We start from the raw sequence: 23,221 nt of genomic DNA on the forward strand, positions 1-23,221 counted from the left end.
CGGCGGCGGGACGAGCCGCGCAGCCCCCGCGGCTCCGGGCGCTGCAGCCGCCGAGCCCCGCACCGTGAGTACCGGGGGCGGGGGGTGCGCACGAAGACAGACCCTACCCGAGGTACAACCCTTTTTATTTATTTATTTTTATTGGGGGGGTGATGGTGGTGTGGATTTGGGGGAGGGCAGATCCCCCCCTGTCGCATCCCCAAGCTGCCACCCCCTCCGCGCTGGGCCCCCACACCGCGGACCCTCTCCCCGGGATGGGACCAGCAGGTGTGTGTCACCCCCCCCCCCCGCGCCGCTCCCCCCCTCCTGCTCGGACGGGAACGTTTGTTTCTTGTCCCCGTGGAAAGTGGAGGCAGGAGGGAAGCGGCGGCCAGGGCTGAAGCTTGTCCGGTTGCTGTTGGAGACCCAACAGCGAGCAGGCAGGCAGGGCTGTGCCGGGGAGACGCAGCACCTTGGGATCCTTGTCCCATTGCCAGGTACCTGGGGATCTTTCTCCCCACTGCACGTCCCTTGGGGATCCTTCTCCCCATTGCAAATCCCTTGGGGTTCCATCTCCCCATTGCACACCCCCGGGGGGTCCCTGTCCCATTGCACAACCCTTGATCCTTCTCCCGACTGTGTACCCCTTGGGGTCCTTGTCCCCACTGCACCCCCTTGGGATCCTTCTCCCCACTGTACCCTCCTTGGGATCCTTGACCCACTGCATCCCCCTTGGGATCCTTCTCCCCATTGCACCCCCCTTGGGATCCCACTGCTATTCCACACACGATGTTTCACCTGTTTTCAGCTGCTTGGGACTGTTGTGGTATCCCAGGCCCTGGCGGGGAGGTGCTGGGGTGGTCTGTCCCCCCACAAGGCTGGAGCAGTTTCATGCTGAGTTGTAACTTTAGCAGAGAAAACTCAGGGGAGTTTGCTACTTGCTTGGGAAGTGCTTATTTTCAGCGCTCTCCAGGATCAGTTAATTATCACTGGAAAAGAATTATTGCTAAGATCTTATAATTAGGCAGCCTACTGAGACTCTGCTGCTTGGAAGGCAGCAGAAAGCAAACGCTCTTTGTGAAATGTTTCTTGCGTGTGTGTGTGAATAGAGCTGCCCGGGCAGAGGGCTGGCATTTGTGCTTGCGCATTACCGGAGAGCTGATGCACGTTGGCAGCTCAGAAGACCCTGTGAAATAATGAAAAAAAAAAAAAAAAAAGCACAAGAAAAGAAAACCTGCTATAAGGACTCCTGTTGTCCTTATAGAATCAGGTCCCAAATCATTATAATCTGTTTGTGGAGCTGTAGCTGCCTTTAGGACAAATGGTTAGTTCAGCTTTGCAGGACTGGGACTGCCTTTATATCCCGTTTGAATGGTCCCTGGGCCGTGGGGTCCAGGGCACTACCGCAGAGTGCCCGCTGCTAATAATAACGCGGTAAGGAGTTTACCCGCTCTGATCCGGCTAAAGATGGCACCGAGGCTGGCACTGACATTATCAGCCTCCGATCCGTCCCTAGATTAGACGGATAAAACTCACACAAGAAAAGGCCAGGCTCTGAAGCAGAGGCTTGATCCAGAATGGAAGGGAGCAGGGGCTCTGATTCAGGACACAGAGGTTTGGGCTCTGCCCCGGCAGCCTCGGCTGTAGGGACGGGATCTGCAGAGGGGCAGGATTTGGAGCCGAGGAGAGCACGTCAAAGCCGCTGCGTCCAGGGTGTTCTCATTTCCTTTGCTCTCCGAGTTATAATTTGTTCCACATTGCAGTGCCGGAGCGGCCTCTCCCTCTGCTCACAGTATCCAGGCTGCGGTTATTGCCATTAGACCGAGGCTGCGACTCGAATGGTTTCCATCCAAAAATGAAAGAAGAAAAAAAATAAAAGGGAAAATTTTCAAATAGAGATCTGAGGAAATAGCTTTTCTGGTCACTGTTCTGGGATGGTCATAGCTGAAATCTCACCACCCATCTGTGCAGAGCTGCGTCTGCACCGGGACAAGCCCTGGGGAAATTCCAGAAAATTGAAAAGTGTTTTAATAGTGTTGCTGCTCTTCCCAAAAGGGAGTAAGATGACCTGGTAGCTACAGGTTGATTGGCTTGATAGCATCACCCCAGGGGGAAGAGGGAGAAGCCTCGCTCAGGCTTTAATTGATTAAAGACTTCAGCACCGGGAATAAATTCCTGCCATCCAACGTGGCTGTATGGAAAATAACTCCTGGCAAGTAGAAATGATTTCAGTCTCCGACACAAGAGGTGACTCTCTGGCTGTAATACACTTTTGTGAAGCCTTTGAGTTATGTGAGGTGATATTCTTGTAAAAATCTGCACTTTCCAGTATTAAAAAAGTCAGTCCAGTCCAGTATTTAGAGCTGACATTATACAGTGTCAAGAAAGCCAGTATTAAATAAACCCGATCCATTTCAAAGGCAGTTATCAGAGGAGATTATCACTGCTGGGCACTGCTAGCTGGTCGCATGCCCTTGGTGTTTCAGTTCTTTTATCACTAATCTGAAAGGAGATTGAAATGATTTCTGGAAAAACCTGGGGCTGACCCAGAGCAGCACAATGTTACTAGTTTGTACAAATCTGGACGGTAAACTGGGCAAGCGAAAGGCATCCTCACTGAAGCAAAATGGAAAATGGAAAATTGTTTTGCACCCAAAAATAATAACCGGAGTTGTACGTGTTTTCCTGTCCCTAATCTGGATGATAAATTCTCTCCAGTAGCCGCTTGCAGATGCTGGGAGAGGCAGTGCAGGGGCTCACCAGCTCCCTCCTCCAGCAGGAGCTGCCTGGGAGGCAGCCGTCTGTCTGTCCCAATTTCTATGCTGGAGAATTGAAAATTTTCAGGGTAATGGGCAATTTTGCTCTGGAAAAAAATAGCAGCTATTTGCATTTTTGGTCAGGGCATTATCTGAATTGAATTTGGGCTTATGACAGCCAAACCCAGTCTCTTCAGGGAGTGGTGGAGACGTGGGAACTGAGGGAAAGAGACCGAGGGGCTGCTGAAAATGTTTTACAGTGAGAAAGGAGATGGCCATCCAGTTAGTCTACTCATAAATCAAATCAAAGAGGAATGAGGGGGGCTTGATTAAAGCATCTAAATACTCTTGCAGAGGAGAAAATACGTTGTAGCCAAAAGCTCGTTAATTGAGCAGAGAAAAGCATGACAGGAATCAATGTCTGGCAGCTGAAGCCAGACACATTGGAAATAAGGCATAAATATTTTACCGGCGGGAGCGATTAATCATCGGAAGAAAGGAGAAGAAGCGGAGGTGGGTTCAGCATCTCTTTGCCTTTCGCATCACGACCTGTCGCCTCGCAGAAAGTTTCTCCTATAGCGCCAGCGCTGGGGCCAGTGAGAGGGGCTGGATCGAACCCGCACGAGGCCCTGGTTAGGTGATTTAATTAGATGGCGTGTTTGTCTTCAGTCATGGTGGAGCCACAGGAAGGAGTATTTTTTGTGCCCTGCCGGCTCTTTCTGAGAAACGCTCATGAAATCACCGCAGCCATTTTGCAGGTGCTTCTTTTCTCTTTTGGTTACCAGGGGTCGTGTTCCTGCAGATCTGTGCTGGGCGGGCGAGGGGACGGTGCTTGGTGGATGTCCTTGATGTAAAGAGACAAAATAGACTGAGATTCAGGAAAAACAAATCTGGGTGAGAGTGCTGTGGCTGCTGGGGGAAGGAGTTGGACCAGGACTTCTTGTCCACCCATGGGCGAGAGGGTCCCCAGCCTGGCGTCCCTGGGGACACACGTGCTTGGGAGAAGGAGATGAAGGTCATGGGGTTGTTGCTGGTCCCATCTCCTCCCCTTCGCCTTTCCTTTCAGATAGCATTTCTTTTCCTCTATCTGTTCTCTCCCTGTCTCTGTGATGGGGTAGATGCTGTTGGAGGGTATCGCTGTGGCTGAGTTTGCTTCGTCTCCCCCCCCAAGGCTGCCGTGTTCCTGCTGTGACGGAGCCTGAGCTTGGGGCTGGGCTAGTCTTCCCCATCTATGGGCTGTGGCTGGATGAACATGTGCAAACACACGTATCACCAGCCATGCGCCCCCCGTGGGTGATGTGCCCCCTCCGTCCTGGGTGTCAGCAGCTCTCACCTGCAGAGAGTGCTTGGGCTGTTTGATTTGAGGCAGGGGGAATATGCTGAGATATAGGGGATATATATGGGGCTCAGTAGCCTGCACGCAAAATGTGATGTCCATTGGGAGCAGAGTTGCAGCATCTCTGAGCCCTCCAAAGCCACCACACTGTGAGCAGCTGATGTCTGTGAGCAGTCCAGGACTGCTCCTCCTCTTCCTCTTGCAGAGGCACGATGGACGCTCGCCCAGGACGACGCATGATGGGGGGGGAAGGCCCATTTTGAGAAAGAGGATGAATGGAAGGAGAAAAGGCACATGAGAAGGATGGCAAGGTAAGGGGAGGCTTTGTGTGGGCACTGGGTAGGGGCAGCGGGATGGAGCTGCTCACCCGTGGTGGGAACAGGAACCTCAGAGCCCACAGGAAAGTCCCCGGTGGTTGCAGAGTCGGTTATGGTGATGGAAGGACATGTGGCAGCTGTGCAAATACCAAAAGCATTTGTCATAGCTCTGCAGAATAAATACAGACAGTGCTGGCTGTGGAAAACAGCAGGTTTTGGTGTGGCCAGGCACAGCATGTGAGGAGGTGGAGGATACCTGATAGAGATCCCGCTGGGAGGCAATCACAGGCTTTTGGCTAATTACTGTATTGTAGCAGAGATGTCACTGAATGCTGAAGAAAGGGACTCTTTGGAAAGTCTGGATCATGCTTCTGTAGCTACAGGCGCGTGTCCTCCAACAGTGCACAGCTGTGACGGCATGGACAGGGAACTGGGCTGCTTGCAATGAGGAGGGGGCTCGCCCAGACTGGGGGTGTCCAGGAGCACGTGTCCCACCAACCTGCGGGAAGATGTGCCTCAACAGTTAATGTCCTTGCTGGCGTGACCCCAGGCAGCTGGGTCCAGCTGGAGCACCCCCGCTGTCACAGCAGGACCCAACAGCATCCTACGTACCAGGGTTTTCTCTTTAGCCTCTTTGGAGATGCCCATGACCGCTGTGTCTGAGCACATGGATGTGGGAAGAGCCCATCTCGTTATCATTTTAGAACGACCATTCAAGTCCTTGAGGGGATTAAGACCGGGCATTATGCTGTTTTAGGAATAAGGCTGTGATTTCTCAGGTGGCCTGGACTGGTGCCTGGTGAAATTGCACTGGTGTTGCTCCAGATGTTGAATAACAGCATGACTAGGCTAGAAGCATCTCTCAGTCCAGGCTTCATATTTTTTCCCTGTGAAATGCCTTTGCCCCTGCATGCTGTAGAAGCTGCATTTGATAGAGCAGGAAAATAGCTGAGCTATAAATAACATATTCAAAAGGACCTGCAAGAAGCGAGGATGGTGTCTCTGTGATGTGGGCTTGGAGAAATGTTTTTACCACCAGTAGATGTTAAAAGGTTTCCCTTTGTGCTGGAGATAGTTCAGGGCGGAGGAGATTAAATCTGTGACCTGAAAACAGTGATTTGATGACAAAGTTTTGTCTTTTGCATCCTTGATGGCAAGGTCTTGTAGGGACACTGGGGTAGTTTTTCTTCTGGTCGATGTTAATGAGGGCTGGCGGGGCCGTGCTGACAGCCTGGGGAAGCGGTTCTTGAACTCGACTGTCTGCCAGTGCCCTGACCTGCTCCCCAGGTTGGATCTGCCCTGGCACTCCCAGGAGATGTCACATAGCAGACACGAAGGGATGTCCCCAGTGGGAGCAGCAGCTCCAGGCTTGGCTGGAGAAGGAGCAGCACCATGGGGGGATCTTTAACCCCATCCCTGCCTCAGTTTCCCCAGTTGCAAGGTGGGAGCAGGAACAGCCTTCCCCAAACCCAGCGAGTTGCGGTGAAGCTCCTGGGACTAGTACTCGACTGTGAGGTGCAAAACACAAGATGCTAAGCTCTGCTTTCCCGGCTGATCGCTAAGCCCAGTTTCAGTGACCCAGGCAGCAGCAATGAGGCAGGGCTGGGGTGGCTGCCGGCTCCCCTCCCTGCCCCGCAGCACCTGGACAGCCGCTGTGTCCTCGCTTCCTGAGCCAGAGGGTTGGGAAGAAGGACAAACCCCAATTTTTTGACAGTCCTGCTGTGGCTGGGGAGGGGGAAAGTGGTGACTTGGGGTTGTGAGAGCATCGCAGGATCACCCAGCTCCCAGGCACGTCCTGCAGCCTCAGTGCTTGCTGGCGCCTCAGTTTCCCCATTGGCAGCGTTCAATGGGCCTCTGGTCCTGGGATGGGGAGATGTACACCCTGCAGAAATCCGCCGTGCGCAGCAGGGAGGCTGTTCCTGGGTTAGAAGGTGACCTCTTTCATTAGCAGCAGGGACGCTTTTTCTTCCTGAATTAGATGGTGGTTTGGAGGCTTTCCAGGGCCGACATCACTCTGCCTGATAGCGCTGGGTTTGCTCCAGTGGCAAGATCCTGCCCAAGCGAGATGGGGCTGCAGATGCGGAAAGCTGCCGGCACCCCACATCTCCCTGGCCATGCACGGCTGGATCCTGCTGACTGCTGCATCAAAGCGCTCCGATAGCTGCGGATGGGACATTTTGGGGGTCCTCTGTGTATGCACCGAGCCCCTGCCTGTCCCTGTTCCCTGCACGCAGGCTGCATGTTATAAGTCTGGAGGTGAGGGAAATCCCCATCCTGTCTGAATCAGAAATGCTCAAATTCTCTTTCTGGAGTTGCCCTGCCAGCGGTTCGTGGTGCACCCAGTGGCATTATCAGCACCAAGCAAGCGCCGGGTGTTTGTGCATCCAGGATGTGATTTCAAAGCTGGCCCCAGGTGTCGGCTCTGACATCGGGCAGGACCACTATCTGCCTAAAGCCACAAGAGCATCGTGGTTTCCAGCCCGTTCCTGGGGACCGAGGTGCACCGGGAGCTGTCGCACAGTCGTGGCCGCATCTCCTCCGGTTGCTGCCTGCGCCGAGCAGCCCCGCCCTGGCTAAGGTGACAAGGGCAGTGTTGTCAGCGATGCCAACTGCGTGCTTTAACATCATCCACAAACTAGCAACAGCCAAGAGATTTGCCAGAGTCAGGACATTTTTAGAAAGGCTAATTAAAGCCCCTTTTCACCCTGTGCCTCTTGGTGAGCAAAAACATTTAGCGGTGACCTCAGAGTGATTGCGTTTGCACTTGAGCTTTCTGTTTCACCTTTAAAAAATGGGATTGCTCCATAAACTCGTTAGTGAAAGTAACTCCTGATGCCTTGGCTCCTGACCAGGACAGGCCCCACTCTCCTCCTGCTGCAGGTCGCTTGGGGAAGAGGCACCTCTTAATATGCATGATGGAGAAATTTGGGGCTGCTCCAGGCTGTTTTCAGGGACAAATTCATCCTGGGGTAACCATGCTGATGTCAAGGAGCCCAGCTGAGCTTGGCTGCTGGTGTTCTGGGTCACACAAGGGAAATGGCCCTCCCTTGCTGCTGTCCCTTTCCACCTTGGAGGTGACAGTGGCTTCTCTGCGGCCACCAGCTGGTTCCTGCTCGTTCTTGCCTGCAGCACATCTGGCCTCCAAACCGCTGACCTTCCTCTTTTTTCTCTTCCCTGCCCAGCTGTGCCCCATGACGACCTCACGCGCGATGTTTTATGGGTCCTCCTCCACCATGGCTCCGCCATCCAAGAACCGGCTGAAGCGCCAGAGCCGGATTTTCTCCCAAGTCTTGTACCGGACACTGAGCTACAAGGACCGGAGCTCAGCCTCTGCTTCCCTGGCAGCTGGTGAGGATGACCCAGCCGAACTCTCCACCCAGCTCTCAGCCCCTGGTGTCCTGAAAATCTTCGGAGGCAACATCTGCGCAGGCACCAACTACAAGAGTGTGCTGGCGACGGGCAGCTCGGGTGCGCGGGAGCTGGTGAAGGAAGCCCTGGAGCGCTACGGGCTGAGCCAGCTCAGCGCCGGGCAGTACGCCCTGTGCGATGTCATCGGGAGGTTTGAGGGCCCCGAGAAGCGGTGGCAGACGGAGGGGCTGAGGGTCCTGGGTGACCATGAGAAGCCGCTGCTCATCCAGGACCTCTGGAAGCCCAGGGAGGGCTTCTCGCGGCGGCTGGAGCTGCGCAAGAGGGCAGAGGTGGAGGAGCTGGCAGCCAGGGATGTGGACACCACCACCGCAGGTCAGAGCTGGGTGCGATACAGGGAGATGGTCTGGGGAGCTGTGACCCTCCCAGAGTTGCCTGTGGGAGATGCACCCTACACCAGAAGCTTTTGCATGTGTTTTGGGCATGGGGTGGGGTGGTGCAAGTGGGAGGGTAGCCACATTTCAGCTGCAAGGTCCTGCGTAGAGTTGGTACTCAGTGTTCTCCTGCATAAATTTGGTACCTGTGACCTCAAATATTTACCCCGGCCAGTCTAGGGTTCACACCAAATCCCCACTCACGGCTGGGCAGCAGCAGGCAAGACCATGAGTGTTACCTGCTCTTCCCATCACTGTGAACCAGTGTCACGGCATCCCATGCCTTGGCACAGCTTCATGCCTGGCAGAGCACTGCCCCACTCCCCTGCGCCCCCATCTCCCCATGGGCATCCCCCAGGCCAAACACCCCAGGCAAATCTGCAGGAACAATTAAGCAAAATGAAAAGCTAATGAAGAGAGAGCAATGTAGGGCAGGAGAGCCTCTCCGGAGGTGCCCGAGCATGTCCAGGGCTGGCAGGAGGAGATAAGTGCATCATTAGGAACCAGTAGGTTAATAAGTGACCCCAGCACAGAGTAATGAAGCTTTCCTCCTCCCACCCTCAGATAAAAGCTTCACAAGGATGAGGGCAGAAAGGTTTAAAATCAGATTTTTAATTGCATGATGCCCTTGGTGGGTCTGACCTGCTGACGGATGGGTCTGGGTCAGGCTCTGGAGGTGTTGATCAGGGGGTTTTGCTGTGATGGGCACCAAGTGGTTCCTCATGCCTGTAGGAGAGGGTTGTGATTGTCAGAAATAACCTAATGATGATGCAGGGTTACCGTGGGAGCTCAGCAAACAAGAGCCAAGATTTCCTCCACCAGCAGCAGAACAAATGGCCCAACCTGTCCCACACCAGCAGGGACAGAACTCCTTTCCCATCCACTCTAACATGGGACCAGGCACACGGTGCAAAGGAAACCACCTGTGGGTGTTCCTTCAAGGAAGAGCAGTAGCTGCTGGAGCCCCACCAGCTGCATTTTGCAATTGTGATTTTGCCTGGATGCCCCAAAATCTGAGTGTGAAGTTTGCAACTTTGGGGGTTGCTTGCGTTGTGGGCAATCTCCATCAGCATGGGGAGCTGGGGCTGGGCTCATCCTCTGCCTTAAAATGGGAAGGATGGAGGAGCAGTGGAAAGCAGCCCCCAGCCCTCATATTAATGCTCTGCAGGGTGGTCCACTGGCACACGATGGTGAGACAGGGCTCCCTCCATCCCTCGCTGTGTCCCATCCTTGTGTCTGCTCAGGGAGGGGACGCTGCAGGATCGATCCCAGCTTGCTGCATGTGTGATGAAAATGCAGAGAAAAGGGCTCGGGCCAGGGAGGGAGCTGCAAAGGTGGATGATCTGCTCTTCTCTCTGGCTCTTTCTCCAACCAGGATCAGAGAGCCATTAAGCACTTTGGGAAAGCAGTGACTAAAACCAGCTTCTTTTGAACAGAGGAAAGGGCAAGAGCCAAGTGCAACGGTTATAGCACACGGTGGGGGGGGCACGTGGCAGCTCCCTGCCTGAGGCCAAGGTCACATCAACTCTCAGTCTCACATACTCCCCCTTGGATGCAGAGAGCAGCATTCCCACCTGTGACCTGGATTGTGGGTGGGCTGGCAGCTGCGGGGAGGGTAAAGCTCCCACACAGGCTGGGGGAGCAGCAGGCATCAAGCTGCCTGGCATGGGAGTGGGCAGCACCGAGCTGGCCTGGGCTTGGCACCCTTTGGTGATTTCCGATAGGGGAGCAGTTCCTGACAGGATCGCGTGCCCTGGATCTGGAAATAAGCCCGTTATGCTTTCGATGTAGATATCACTTCATTTGTTTCAGCACTCCTGGGTGGGGTGGTGGAAATTCCTCATTTTTTAAACTTTGGGCATTTTCTATAGCTGACCAAACTCCTCCAAGAGAGAAAACATACACCCACATTTGTTTAGGCTGTCTGTTCTGCAGACTACACAGCCCTTATTTGTCTTACCTGTTAAAATCTCACTCCTGCAGCCCTTTCTTTGAGTGGCACCAGGGGCTCTGTCACCAGTCTCTCCCCATGCTGATGGCACTGCCTGAAGGGATGCTGTAGGGCTGGGGCCACACTTTCCCACCCTATCCGCAAGCTGCCAGGAATGAATGGGAGTGATGCAGCTTGTCTGGGGGAGGCACCTGTTTCCCCCTCATCCAGCACCCCAAAAAGACACAAAATCCCTGGTGTGATGCAGACTGACTGTGAGTGCCCTCCACCAGAGTCACCTTTGTCACCAGCCTCAAGCTGGCAGAGGTCCTCTTGCTGAACATCAGCTGCCTGCCCAGGATCATGGGGAGCTGGTGTGGAAAATGCAGCATCTGTGCAAAAAATAAAAGGAATTGGGGCTTGCAGCCCCTGGGGAAAAAAAAAACCAACACAACACCCCCAAAAAAAACCACAGACAAAAACCCAAACAACCCAGAGATGATGCAAAGCAGGATCCCCAGGGAAATACCTGCAGGGCCCTTCCCCACACAGGGCATCCATGGAGTGGTAGGGCTGGGACCACTGGTGTCACACAGGCTGGAGCATCACTGCCCACCCTGCTGCTGAGCTGGTGGCTGGAGAAAAGGCTCCACACCCATCTGTGACCTGTTAGCAAATAGCTTAAGAGTTTTATCTGCTCAGTTATTCATTATTCTAATTAGTTGATTAGCTGCTTGCCTCTGGAGAGGAAGGCGCTCACTCCTCATGCCACTAATTAGCAGCACAGGTAGAGCATCTCTGCAGTAAACGAGGCAGACACCCTCTCTCACTGCTACTCCCGATCCTACTCCTTTTGGGGAGCAACGAGGCAGCAGTTAGGGAGCATCTGGCAAAAACACCCACAAACTGGAGGGTGCTGGGACAGAGGCACAGCGCTTGGCATCTTTGTGATATTCTTCCAAACCAGCCCCATTTTGTGCTGTGTCCTGAGCTTGTTGGGGCTTTCCCAGGAGGCTGAATTGCATGCACACCTCGAGAAACTTAGGAGTTAAGCCTATTATATTAAAGGATGCTCTGGCAGGTACCTTTGAGGATCTGGCTTTGATATACTTTAGCACGAATGCATCCAGGGAGGACTCCCTGCAGGGCCTGCCTAGCAATTACATTAGGAGGGACTAGCCTGGTGTTAGCCCCTCCTGGGTAAATTCAAAGCATTTCTTCTTTCCTGGCGCCTGTGGAGTTATTTATTGACTGATTTATTTCTTAGCCAGGAAAAGGGAACCTCTTTCTTAGGTTGAAAAAGAGGCAGATCCCAGCCAAGATCCCAGGCACCACAACCGGCAGGTTTCCCCCCCGGGATGCAGGCTGGGTTTAGAGGCAGCAGCTTGGGGAGGGCCTGGTGGATGTTGGCCAGGGTGTGCACGGTGCCCCTGATGGGGTGCCCAGATCTCCCTAAGGGACGGGGTGCGATCCTGCCCCCTTCCCATCCGTATCACCGTGAGGCTTCAGCAGCTGCCGGCTCTGCCCCGGCCACACTGCGTCAGAGATGCTTGTGCAGCGTTTCAGGTGGGATAACCTGCATGCGCTTGGGAGGAGAAAACAGGACCAGAGGACTGAAAAAAACCCCAAACCCAGTTTATGGAGAGACTTTGTTATGCTCAGGAAAAGAGCTGTGTTTATCTTTCCAGCGCAGCTCTGGGGTTAGCGGGGAGCCTGTGACAGGGGCTCTATTGGCAGTAAAAAACCAGCTTTTTCTACACAAAATAAATACAGAAGCTTCCTTTTCCCTAGATAAGGGACCGGTGATGGCGTGTCTCTCTGGGCAGTGGGACCCCAGTCCTGGCAGCCCCCACTCTGTCCCAGTGCAAGGACCTCCAAGTAGTAGCTGCTCCCCAGGATCTGGCCCCTCTCCTCCTCCGCTCCCACGGGCCCGGCTGGGACCTGCATCGCCCCAGCTGTCCTTCAGCCCTTTGGCTCATTTCCATGCTGTGGGTTGGGGACGGGCCTCCTGGGGGGAGCCAAGGCTTCCTGCAGACACGTTTCGGGTGGCCTTTGGCATCCCCAGTGGCATGGCTTGGGCCGTGCTCCTGCCTGGGCAGGCTTGTTGCACCCCCCGGATTTCACAAAGTCTGCAGGACGCAGGCGTCCCGTCCTGTGCCGCGCCGCTGGCCGTGATGGGGACGTGAGCAGGGCCGATTGCCTTTTTAAGAAGGATGTGGGGCACTGGACTGCTCGGGGTGGCTTGGCCATGCCTTGCCCTAATCCCAAAGCATGTAAACACCAGGGGCTATTTTCTCCCTCTCCCACCCCCCTCCCCATGCCCATCTCTTTCATTTTCCCAGCAAAGGAGCGCTGGATTTAAAACAAACAAACAAAAAAATGTATTTCAGAACCAGCAGCCCATTCCTCACCAAATAAGGCAGATGACTTTTTTTTTTTTTTTTTTTGGTCTGAGCTTGTGAGTGTCCCTTTAAGCAGCCCTGGGCACTAGGCTCTCTTTTCTGCCGTCCCCAAATCCCACTGGCTGTCCCCAAATCTCGCTGGCCGAAGCTTGCTCGCCGGTCGGCCGAGCTGTGAGCGGGGCTCTGGCTCCGTGCTGCACTGACACCGTTGCAGTGCTGCTCCCACAAGCAGATCCTTTAGGGTTTTTTTTTTTTCCCCTCTCTTCGTCCTCCCTGAATACCAGCGACCTGCTCCCAGGAGGCTGCCCACCCAAGGTACGAGCATCGCCCCTCGGACCCACAACTTCTTATTTCTCCTGCAGCGCTCGGGCCATGATTGCAGAACAGAGGGGCCCGCGGGGACACACACCCCCCCCCCCCCCCCAAGGCTGGGGATGCCACGCGAGGGGCTGCTTTTGCAGCTCGGCCAGGCCTATTCATTCATCTTGCGGGCAGCTCTGCCCGAATTGATGCTTGGGAGAAGTTAATTAGAGCTTGCTCCTGCGGCAGGCGGGCGGACAGGCTCCACTGCAGCTCCCATGCCTGGCTTGGGGGAACTGGCGGGGGGGGGTCTCCCTGCAGCTCCTGCTTGCTGCTGGCCATCGAGCACTGAAGGCCCAAAAGCAGCATCCAGGCTCTTTTTTTTTTGCAAGGATTGAGCTCATTTTTTAACACAGATTTCCTTTTCCCCCTCCCCAGCCCTGACAGTGTGGTCGGGGTGGGTGGGGGATGCTGTGGACGCTGAGCCCGGCCTGGCTGCCCCCCCTCAGTCAGTGGGGTTTGGGGTCCAGGGAGGGCTGGGGCACCCCTCTTTTGGTGGTGGCATTGGGGCACAAAACTCCCATCGTTGGAGTCCTGGTGTCACCCTTCGGGGAGGGCAAGGCAGCAGGGGACATCAGCCCAGGGAGGGTGCGTGGTCCTGGGGGTGTGTGTGTGGGGGTTCAGCTGCTTCATCCCCACTCCCACGCTGTAGCAGCCCTCCAGACGTGGGGTGCTACGGCTGCGGGGGTCCCGGGGGCTGAACGCTGCTCCCCCCCCACCTTCCCATCCCCGCAGGCATCAACGCCCAAGCGCGGAAACTGCAGCGGCACCGGGCGCGGGGGGCCCGGCGGCCGCCGGCGGGGGCTGAGCGACGCGGCCCCCCCCCGCCCCCCGCCGCCCCGGCCCTGCGGCGCAGCCTCAGCGAGACCAGCCTGGGCCACCCGGCTCGGCGGGCCGGGACCGGCACCGGCACCGGGGCTGGGACCGGGGAGCGGCTCCTCCGGCATTGCTCCACCCTGCCCGGGAGCCCGGCGGCGGCGCGGAGCGGCGGCAGCATGCGGTACTCCCTCTACCAGTCCCCGCACCTCCTGCTCCTGCAGGGCTACAGCCAGCAGCATGTAAGCACCGCGCCGCCTCCCCGCTCACCCCCCGGCACCCCCCGGCACCCCCCCGCTTTCCTCACCCCCCCCCAAGCCCCCGGGAAGAGGGGCTGCTTGCATGGCCGGAGCTGCTGGGGTAAGGGGTTGGCGGGGGGGGGGGGGTGGCGCGGAAGAGCATCCTTTAGGAAATAAGCGGAGCCAGCCTGGGACTTGGAGCCTTGTCCCCAAACCTGTCCCCAAGCCCTGAGGGGCGCAGAGCCGGGACCCACGACCCCCGGTCAAAGCCCCAGAGGGAGGCAGGGAAAACCCCCGCAGCAGCATCCCTTGCCCTGGCCCGGTTCTGCGGGTGATGGCTGAGCTGCCCCGTCCCCTGTCTGGCTGCTTCATTAGTGGCAAATGAGAGGCAGCAAGGAGACAGCGCGTCTGGGAGCCCCTGCTCCCCAGCGCTGGAGGCACTGGGGGAACTGGAAAGGACTGGGACGGCTCTTGTAGTTAATGGCCACTTTGTCCCCATTGAGTATCTGGCTGTGACAGTGGCACTGCAGCCCTTACCTGTCTGCAGCCACCCCGTTAGTACAGCTGGGGAAACTGAGGCACGGGGTGGTTACGGGAGCAGGCTGGGGGGAAGGCAGGGCAGGGAGCGGCTGCTCTTACTGGGGTCTCACCGTCCTCCCCCGGGCAGGGGGATTCAGGCATCGCTGCAGTCTGGGGGGAGAAAGTGGGAAGGAAAAGCAGCTGTGGGAAAGGAGGGGGTAGGAGGTGGAGGGAGGGCTCCTTCTGCCCAAAGCAGCCCCATTTTACTGCATGCCCAAAGTTATCGTGCCCATTTATTAGCGTGCTGCTGTCCTGCTCAGCAGCGAGGAAAATAGAGAAAAACGTGGCTCTGCCTTGCAAAGGTGCAGCCGGCGGGTGGGCGGCTGGGGGATGGTGGGAGGCTGCAGCACCCACCGCACTGCAGGGAGGAGGGTCCCTTGTCCCCCTCCCCTCCCCGGTTCATGCCGCGTCTCCCCGCTTGGCAGGACAGCTTGGTTTACCTGCTGAACCGCGAGCAGCACACGGTGGGCCAGAGGACGCAGGCGAGCAAGCCCAGCATCAGCCTGTCGGCCCCTGACATCTTGCCCCTGCACTGCACCATCAGGAAGCTCCAACCTTCCCGGCATCGCTGGGAGGAGAAGCTGGTGCTGGAGCCCATCGCCGGTGCTGGCATCTCCGTCAACTTTGCCAAGGTGGCCCGGACGGTCGTGCTGCGGCACGGGGACCTCCTCTCCCTCGGTCTCTACTACCTGCTCCTCTACAAGGACCCCATGAAGGCGCAGCCGCTGCCAGCACAGACCCTGCTGAGGCTGCGAGCCCTGCACCCCGCCGTCCCTGAGGGTCCCCCCGTCTGCGGGGCGTGTGGCAGCCTGCTGAAGGAGAGGGACCCTGCCACCAAAAAGCGGGGCCCCTCACCTGCCAACGGCCCCAGGGTGCCCCGCAGAAAGCTGCTGCTGGAGTTCGAGCCAGAGGCCGAGGATTTGCTCCTGCGGCGCATCATGACCCTGATCGAGCCGGGGGGGGATGACCACAAGCTGACACCTGCCTTCCTGCTCTGTCTCTGCATCCAGCACTCGGCCACCAGCTTCGAGCCAGGCGACTTCGGGCAGCTGCTGCTCAAAGCAGCCAAAATGATCCAGAGGACAGTATGGGTCAGTCAGTGGTGGGACAGGGGTGTTGGTGGGGTGGGGGTGTTGCTGGACCCCCCCGGGGGCTTCCCCCAGCCTGGCCCCCAGCAGCAGCGAGTGCTGGGTGGGGTGATGCTCGTGCCACTCTGTCCCACTGGTTTTCATTTTGCTTTCCCCTTCTCTCCCTGCCCAGGAGCGGACGCGGGAGCTGGCTGAAAAGCAGTCCCAGCAGTAAGTGCGACCTGCCGCCCTGCCCCAAAATGGGAAGAATTCAACCCAGTTCTTCCTCCATGAGCAAGGGGAGTCCGTGGCTGGCTAACACCACCCTCCCAGCCTGGTGTCACCAATGCACGCTGAATTTTCCACCTAAATTTCATGCATTCAACTCTCTGGTCCCTTCACCACAGTGCTTGCAAGGCCCCTGCTTCACAATGTGTGGAGCTGGAAAAGCAGGCAAGCTCGGGGCAGAATAAGACCTACAGCAGCTCTGGGGTCTTCTCCAGTCCAAGACCTGGCCAAGGCTTTGCACATGTGGCTTCAGCATCCCCGAAGGACATAGCAGGGGTGACCCTGGCATAGGGGCTCACCCCATTCATGCTGAAGACCCCTCTGTGGAGCACGGACAGGGCTGGTGTTGAACGTGTGCAGCCAGGGATGGTGGCACAGGGTGTCCCAGGGTGGGAAGCACCACTTTGGAGCCATCACATTGGTGCAGGGGGGGCTGGCTTCCTAGCCATTTCCAAAATCCAGGCTCCAAAGCAGCATCTGGAGAGGCTGTTGGTGCTTGCTGGGAGCTCTCCTTTAGGAGAAGCTCTGAGGATGCTTCCCAGGCCTTTCCTATAGCAGGAAAAAGCAGTTCACCAGCTGAGAAACTTCCCAGATGCTTTTTATTTATTTTGTTTTATTTTTGAACAGCCCAGTGTGGGCGGGCTGGGTTTAACCGTCCGGAGCTGGCAGGAACAGCACATACTTCTTGGGGAGAGCTGCTCTTCAGCCATGAGTATTTACTGCAGTTCAGCTGTATCAGGACGAGTGTCCCCCAAAAGCAGCACCCCACAAAGTCCAGGTGGCCCTCGGCCAGCCCAGTCCCCACAGGGTCCCTTTTGCCATCCCACAGAGCAGGAACCACCAGATTTTTGCTTGTAAAGGGTCTTCCTAAGGGGGGGGTGCTGGGCTTGGGGGTGAGGAGATACAAATGCTCTCGTGGCATTGCCCCAGGCTGGCTATTTTCTCCCCAAAAGCTTGAGTGGGTTGTTGAGGAGCAGCAGCTGTAACACCCGCTGTGTCTCCCCAGCCAGGACCCTGCTGCCCTGTCCCGCTTCACCATCACAGACCTTCTCCCGGACCTGCAGCACATCCTCTTCTGGATGGCCAACGCCATCGAGGTCCTCTACTTCATCCAGCAGAAATCACCCACCTACATCCAGAGCATGGAGGAGGAGCTGGATGTCAGAGGTAGGGCTGGACGCAGCACCCTGCTCGCTTCTCCAGCCAGAGTGACTTTACTCTGCTAATCCCCAGTCGCAAGCGGTGGTCAGCGCCCCCAGGATGCTCCTTTAACCCCCCCCACTGCTGTAATCCTCATCAGCAGGGATGTCTCCGTGGTGCAGGCTGGGGTAATCTGTAGAGCAGCCTCGTGTCGTGCCTGCTTGGCTTCGGGGCCAGCTTGTGTTGTGTTGGCAGCCAAGCTTCCCCTTTCCGCCACGGCAGCTTGCGGCTACTGCCTTGGGCTTTTTGCCCCTCAGCTGCACCTGGATTTGCAGGCAGCCCTGCAGAGTTGCTCACTGGTGAGCCTGTGTTAATGCAGAAAAAAAAAAAAAAAAAAAAAACGTTTGTAGGCCAGAGAGGCTCTTGGAGGGATGTTGTGAGCTGTTGGAGGTGCAGGTGGGGGCTCTGGGATGAGAGGAGCCTCTTTGCCCCTGTTGGGGGGATGTCAGGGTGGTGATGCCAGCCTGGGACCACTAATAACCCCCACCCCGGGGATTTGGGGAGAGGTGAATTTGGCCTGCTTTGCTGCTGCAGGTTTGCTACCCCATCCTGCTCTCTGCCCTGTAGGCTCCAAGGAGTCTCTGTTCTCCTCGACCATCACAGCCAGTGAGGAGGCGATGACGGTGCTGGAGGAGGTGATCATGTACACCTTCCAGCAGTGCGTCTACTACATCTCCAAGGTATGTGCTCCCAGGGAGGGCAGCAGCATCCCACAGGGCCAGCACGAGCATCCCCAGCAGCGCTCTTGGGCTGTGCAGGAGGTTTTTTTTTTTTTTTAAGCTTTTGCTCTTTGGCAGTTGCATTGCGCTGAGGTGTTTTCCTTTGGGCTGAAATGCCCCGATTTTTGGTCGCGGCCCAGGAAAAGTATCGAGTTACTGCGGCGTGTTTCCCTGCCTGCAGTGCAGCAGCTCAGGGGAGACGTTTGGGGAGAGCTGCTTGGCTCCGGCCAGCGCGGCATAATGGTGTGATTCAGGGCGTGATGGAAAGGAGCCCCTGGACTGTCGCCGTTGGACCGCGAGAGCCGGGTGGCATCGGGAGCGGGGAACAGAGCGGGCAGTGTGAGGCAGGAGAAAGGCTGCTGTGTGCGGGACGGCCCTGCCTGCCCGCTGGCGTCAGCACGCGGGGACGCAGAGGTTGCTACTGTGCAGCACCCTCCTCCCCAGCACCCTCGGCTCCCCCTCGGCCTCGGCAGAGGTGGGTGCTAGGTGCTGCTCTCCCATGTAAGCAATAGGGAAAGGTCATCCCCATCAGTTCTGGTTTTTCTTTCACTCTCGTGCCCAGCTGATCTGTTGCTGCCCTCGTTCAGATCAATTTTCAGATCCCTTTAGCTGAACTCTTCCCCACACTGTCACCTCCAACTGCTAAAAGCGACAGACATGTTCATTTTAAATTTTTTTTTAAACACTTGCGCCACAGCGGAGCGCAGGGAGGCAGGGGATAAGCAGGATCAGCCCCTTGCTGGAGCAGCGCCAGCGGGGTTTACTCAGCTTGCGGAGATCGGAAGGGTTTAGCTCATGCACAAAAAAAACCCCAAAAGAAACAAAACCAGTCTGCTGTGAACTTGCCGCTCTCTCTGCAGTGTCTGTACGTGTCACTCCCCGCCCTGCTAGAGTGCAACCCCTTCCAGAACGAGTGCCGGGAGAGCTGGCGAGCGTCCCCGCCGCTGCCCGAGGAGCTCCGCAGGGTTGTGCTCATCTACCAGGCGGTGCTGGACCTGCTCCGCCAGTACGAAGTGCACCCGGAGATCACCTCTCAGATGTTCGCCTACCTCTTCTTCTTCTCCAACACCCTGCTCTTCAACCAGCTCCTAGATAAGGGTTAGTCTTCCTCGAACACCCAACCTGGACTGGGTAACCCATAGGGGACCAGCCCTCTGGGAGACCCTCCTGTCCATCCCAGTGCCATCTTTGGGGGTACAGGAGGGAGGGGGCTTCAAGCAGCTTGAGGGGGCTGGAGACGGGCAGGTCTCAGCACTGTTATGGGGAAGCCAAGCACAGACCCAGCTGCTGTCTCCAGGGCCCCCATTCCCAGGAGAGGTTTAACCCCGTAAGTGCCCCATCCTCACCCCCTGCAAGAGCGCTGCCCTTCAGAGCCTGAGCAGAGGAGGCTGAGAGCAGTTTGGAGGGGCAGCTCATTAATAAACCACTGCAGCCTGCTTGTAATAGAGGTGCTCGTTAGCCCCCATTAACACAGCAGCCCCACTGCCTGCTGTTAGTGCCAGGTGAGGTCCAGCCACCACCAGGAGTTACAGCCATAAGATACTGGGGACATTAAACTGGTTTTATTTTGCTGCCCTAGGGTGGGGTCTGGGCTCCAGCTGAAGGCTGGGGGGCTGTTCCCTGACCCATGCTGATGGATGCTCTGCCTCCGCAGGCTCCTCGCTCAGCTGCTTCCACTGGTCACAGGGGGTGAAGCTGCGGGCCAGTGTGCGGCTGCTCCTGGAGTGGCTGCGTGGCGCCGGCTTTGAGCAGCTCGCCCAGCAGTTCTTCGCCAAACTCGCCAGCGTGGCCAACCTGCTGGCCATGCCCGGCTCCCAGCTGGTGCAGGTGAGGGATGCTCGGCCGGGGGCTTGCGGCATCGGGATGGGCACGGGCAGGAGAGACCCTGCTCGGCGTTTGGGGGTCCCTGCAGTGATACGTCCCTTCTTTTGCAACCTGTTGGCCAGCTGCCCCTTCCCGGGGTGGTGGGCCCGTGGGTGGGCGGTACCGAGTAAGGGATGCTCATGCTCACTCCATCTTGCCTGGTCTCTCCTCCCGTCCCCCTCGTGAGCCCCTGCTCCTCAGAGGAAGCAGCTCCTCACCTCTGCGGTTCGCCCCACGCTCTGTCTCCTCGCTCAGATGACCTGGCCGTCCCTGCGAGCCGAGTTCCCGGCGCTGAGCCCTGCGCAGCTCCACCGGGTGCTGAGCCAGTGCCAGGCGGTGATGGATGTGGGCTGCACCACGGCGTGGCAGGCTGGTGAGGAGGAGAGCCCGGCCGCCTTCCAGCCCGGTGAGCCCCTGGCTTCGCGCTCAGTGCTTCTCTGGTCACCCGCAGGCTCCCTCCGAGGTTTTTATGTACAAACGAAACAGGCAATTCCTGTCCCCTCCCTGAGGCTTCTGTAGTAACTGCAGTGATCAGGAATAACCACAGCCCTGTGATTTGGGGATTGCAAAGAATGCAAAGCGCACTCAGAAGGGCTTGGGGCTCTTTCTGCGTTCCCAAGTGAGGGATGCTGCTGCCTCACAGCTTACCGTGTCCCCAGTTCTGGCTGGGAGACCGCACGTGGCCGAGAGCGGGGAGGCAGGAGCAGGGTGCAGCCCTGGCCAGTGCTAGCCTCCCCCTCCTTCTGCCTTTCAGATGAGATGCTGGAGTCCTTCGACAACCACCCACCCATCATCCTGCCCAGCGGGGGCTTCAAGGTGGACCTGGAGGTGGAGGCGCTGGATGACAACATTTACCGGCACCTCCTTTACATCCGCCACTTCCTCTGGAGCCTGCAGAGCAAGAGCCCCCACGCCAGCGAGGGGCCAGGCTCAGCACCCCCAAAGGTAGCCTGTATCCCACGGAGGGGCTGTTCCTCTCCTGGGTGGGCAGGAGGGTCTCAGGGCCCTCTGCAGCTCCTCCAAGCCTGGTGCCAAGGGCTCGCTGCCCTCGCCTGCAGCCTGGAGCTGCAGGATGCCCTCATGTAGAGCTGCTGGAAGGATTAGTGCTGCTAATCCCCCAGCCTGGGCAGTGCGGGAAGGTGAGCTGGAAGGACAGGCTCGTCCCAGCAATCTCGTTAGTGGGGAGGAGGGAGGAAGGGGGGGTGTCTGCAGGCAGCGCTCCCCTTCTCCCTGAGCGTTCCACTATCCGCCCTGCCCTGCACCCTGCCTGTGTAGCCAGGCAGGCTTGCACAAAAGCACTTATTAGCTAATGCCTATAAAGCACAGCGAGGGCGAGACGTGCTGTGGGTGCTAAGCCACTTGTCTCCAGTGCCCTGGGGAGAACGTCCCTCCAGTAGGTCCCCTTCTGCTCTCCCACCCTGTCCCCATCCACTGCAGCGCCCACAGGCACCGCTACCTCCTCCCCTCACCCTGGGGCCACATCTCCCAGCTCTGGGGCCACAGGAGGAGCCCTGCTCCCCTGGTGTTCCCCTCCAATGAGATCCCCCAGCAGGGACGTGACCAGGAGTCCCCCCTGGGCTGGCTGTGAGCATCCCCAGCATGGCCCTGGCCACAAAACTGGGGTGTGGGAGCTGTGCTGGGAATCCAGGACAAGCCCAGGTGGTGTCCAAATTGCCAAGGCTTTGGCTGGAGCCACAGCCATCCTGCCTGCAAAGCAAACAGGGTGGTGGGGTGCAGGTAGGGCGTGAAAAGCACACACAGCGGGGTCCACAGAGCAGCATTTTTCTCCTTCTTAAGAAAGAGGCATGCACGACGCCAGATGTCCTGGAGGTGAGCGAGAGCCTGGCTGCTGCCCTGGGGAGCACCATCACCCAGGAGGACTACTGCTCCCTGGGGGGCTGTGCTGAGCTGGAGGGGAGCCCCCCGCTCTGCCTGGCCACCAACGGCTGCCCCTGCGAGCACCCTGCCAGCGAGCCCCAGCTCCAGGAGAAGCTCAAGCAGCTGCAGCTGGGCAGGGGTCCGGCCTCCAAGGCCAGCACAGCCACCACAGACCCCTCCTGCCTGCTGACGCCACCCACCACCCCCCTGAATTTCGACTCCGGGAGCCTGGAGTCCCCACAAGGAACCAGCAAGGGGCTGCAGGACCCCCGGCGGAACGGGATGAACGGCACCAAAGGCAGCACCCCTGAAGGTATCAAAAGCTGGTGCTGCCCTGCTTTGGGGTGTAGGATTGGGGCATGAGGGGGTTTGCTGCCGTTCTCCCACGCAGCTCTCTGTACACACAGTTCCTGCGGGGACTTGTCAGTGCTTGGATGAGGCAGGTGAGAGCAAATGAAGCATCTCCTCCAGCTCCTGCCCTGGCAGAAAACAAGCCTTGGGGCTACCCGAGGTTGGGTTTGGTGGGGTTTTGGGGGGAAGCTTTCTGTGGGAGGTTGCGAGGCTGGCTTTGGGTGATGCCAGAGCGGTAAGCCAGTCTCTCCGCTGCCAGGATGCTCACCGACCCCCTATGACTACCCCACGCCAGAGTCTTCCAGCCGCAGCTCTGCCACTGATGACTTCTGCTACGTCTTCGTGGTGGAGCTGGAAAGAGGACCCATCGGGCTGGGGATGGGGCTGATCGACGGCTTGGTGAGTTCTCACCGATCGTGGGACAGGGCTGATGCCCCTCTGAATAGCTGGAGTGCGACATGTGGGACATGTTTTATACCCCAAGAAAAGCCAGCAAAGAAGTTAATGGCTTCCCGCAGAAGCTAGCCTGCTTCTACTGAGGAAAATGAAGCACAGAGTGATCTCTTGGGAGGAGCAGATCTCTGCTCCTGGGTCACTGTGCTGTGCATGCAAAGCATCCATCACAGCTGGCCTGCAGCTGGAGAGAGCAAACAGGCTCAGTTCTCTTGTGGAAGGAAAATGATTCAGCCGAGGTCTTTCCTCCACCCTTCAGCAGGTGGCAAGGGAAGCGGAGGGGAGCAAGGAGGCTTGTGGGGTGCCAGAACAGCTCCACCAGCCACGGTACTCGTGGCATAAGGTGGCATTGCAATCTGGCTTAGTGCACTGGATCATCTTACTAAGTGGCCTTTCACAGCAGTGCATTAGTAGGAAACAGGCCATCACCGGGCCCCTGGGACAGCTGTGAACAAAGAGCTCCTATCCCAAGACAGCTGCAGGTTAATGACACTTTACTCTTAATTAAATTGAACAAGAAAAGATTGCCCCCACCTCTCCTTTCTGTGTATAAATTGATAAAAAAAAAAATGTAGGTTTGCATTTCATTCCTGGTACTGTTAGTGACACCGTCCCCAGCGCCTCCAGGGTCCCACCGCTTGGCTGTGAGCTGTCACCCTGCCCGGGGGGCTCAGCCCTCTGGGACGGCAGACCTTTGGTCTCCCCTCTGCCCTGGCTGGTCGCTCACTGCCTTTCCCTGCCAACAGCACACTCTTCTCTGCTCCCCGGGCATCTACATCCGCACGCTGATCGAGGACAGCCCCGCGGCCGCCGATGGCAGGCTCTCCATTGGGGACCGCATCCTGGCTGTCAATGGCACCAGTCTCATCGGGGCAGACTACCAAAGGT

The 23,221-nt window shown here is 57.4% G+C and overlaps 1 protein-coding gene across 1 annotated transcript in view; it reads left to right on the forward strand.

Annotated features, from left to right (window-relative positions):
* The window catches only part of RADIL (Rap associating with DIL domain), a 26,357-nt gene continuing 3,136 nt past the window's right edge, over nucleotides 1-23,221 (forward strand). The window contains exons 1-15 of the mRNA XM_074885467.1: nucleotides 1-112; nucleotides 4,246-4,382; nucleotides 7,571-8,129; nucleotides 13,616-13,938; nucleotides 14,940-15,605; nucleotides 15,775-15,812; nucleotides 16,876-17,036; nucleotides 17,637-17,749; nucleotides 18,649-18,886; nucleotides 19,443-19,615; nucleotides 19,907-20,057; nucleotides 20,406-20,596; nucleotides 21,449-21,842; nucleotides 22,140-22,279; nucleotides 23,080-23,219. Coding sequence (XP_074741568.1) covers nucleotides 4,347-4,382; nucleotides 7,571-8,129; nucleotides 13,616-13,938; nucleotides 14,940-15,605; nucleotides 15,775-15,812; nucleotides 16,876-17,036; nucleotides 17,637-17,749; nucleotides 18,649-18,886; nucleotides 19,443-19,615; nucleotides 19,907-20,057; nucleotides 20,406-20,596; nucleotides 21,449-21,842; nucleotides 22,140-22,279; nucleotides 23,080-23,219 — 3,323 coding nt within the window. The 5' untranslated portion in view covers nucleotides 1-112; nucleotides 4,246-4,346. The remainder of the gene's footprint in view (nucleotides 113-4,245; nucleotides 4,383-7,570; nucleotides 8,130-13,615; nucleotides 13,939-14,939; nucleotides 15,606-15,774; nucleotides 15,813-16,875; nucleotides 17,037-17,636; nucleotides 17,750-18,648; nucleotides 18,887-19,442; nucleotides 19,616-19,906; nucleotides 20,058-20,405; nucleotides 20,597-21,448; nucleotides 21,843-22,139; nucleotides 22,280-23,079; nucleotides 23,220-23,221) is intronic.

This window comes from Strix uralensis, chromosome 16 (assembly GCF_047716275.1).
Source record: "Strix uralensis isolate ZFMK-TIS-50842 chromosome 16, bStrUra1, whole genome shotgun sequence".
NCBI classification, from domain to species: domain Eukaryota; kingdom Metazoa; phylum Chordata; class Aves; order Strigiformes; family Strigidae; genus Strix; species Strix uralensis.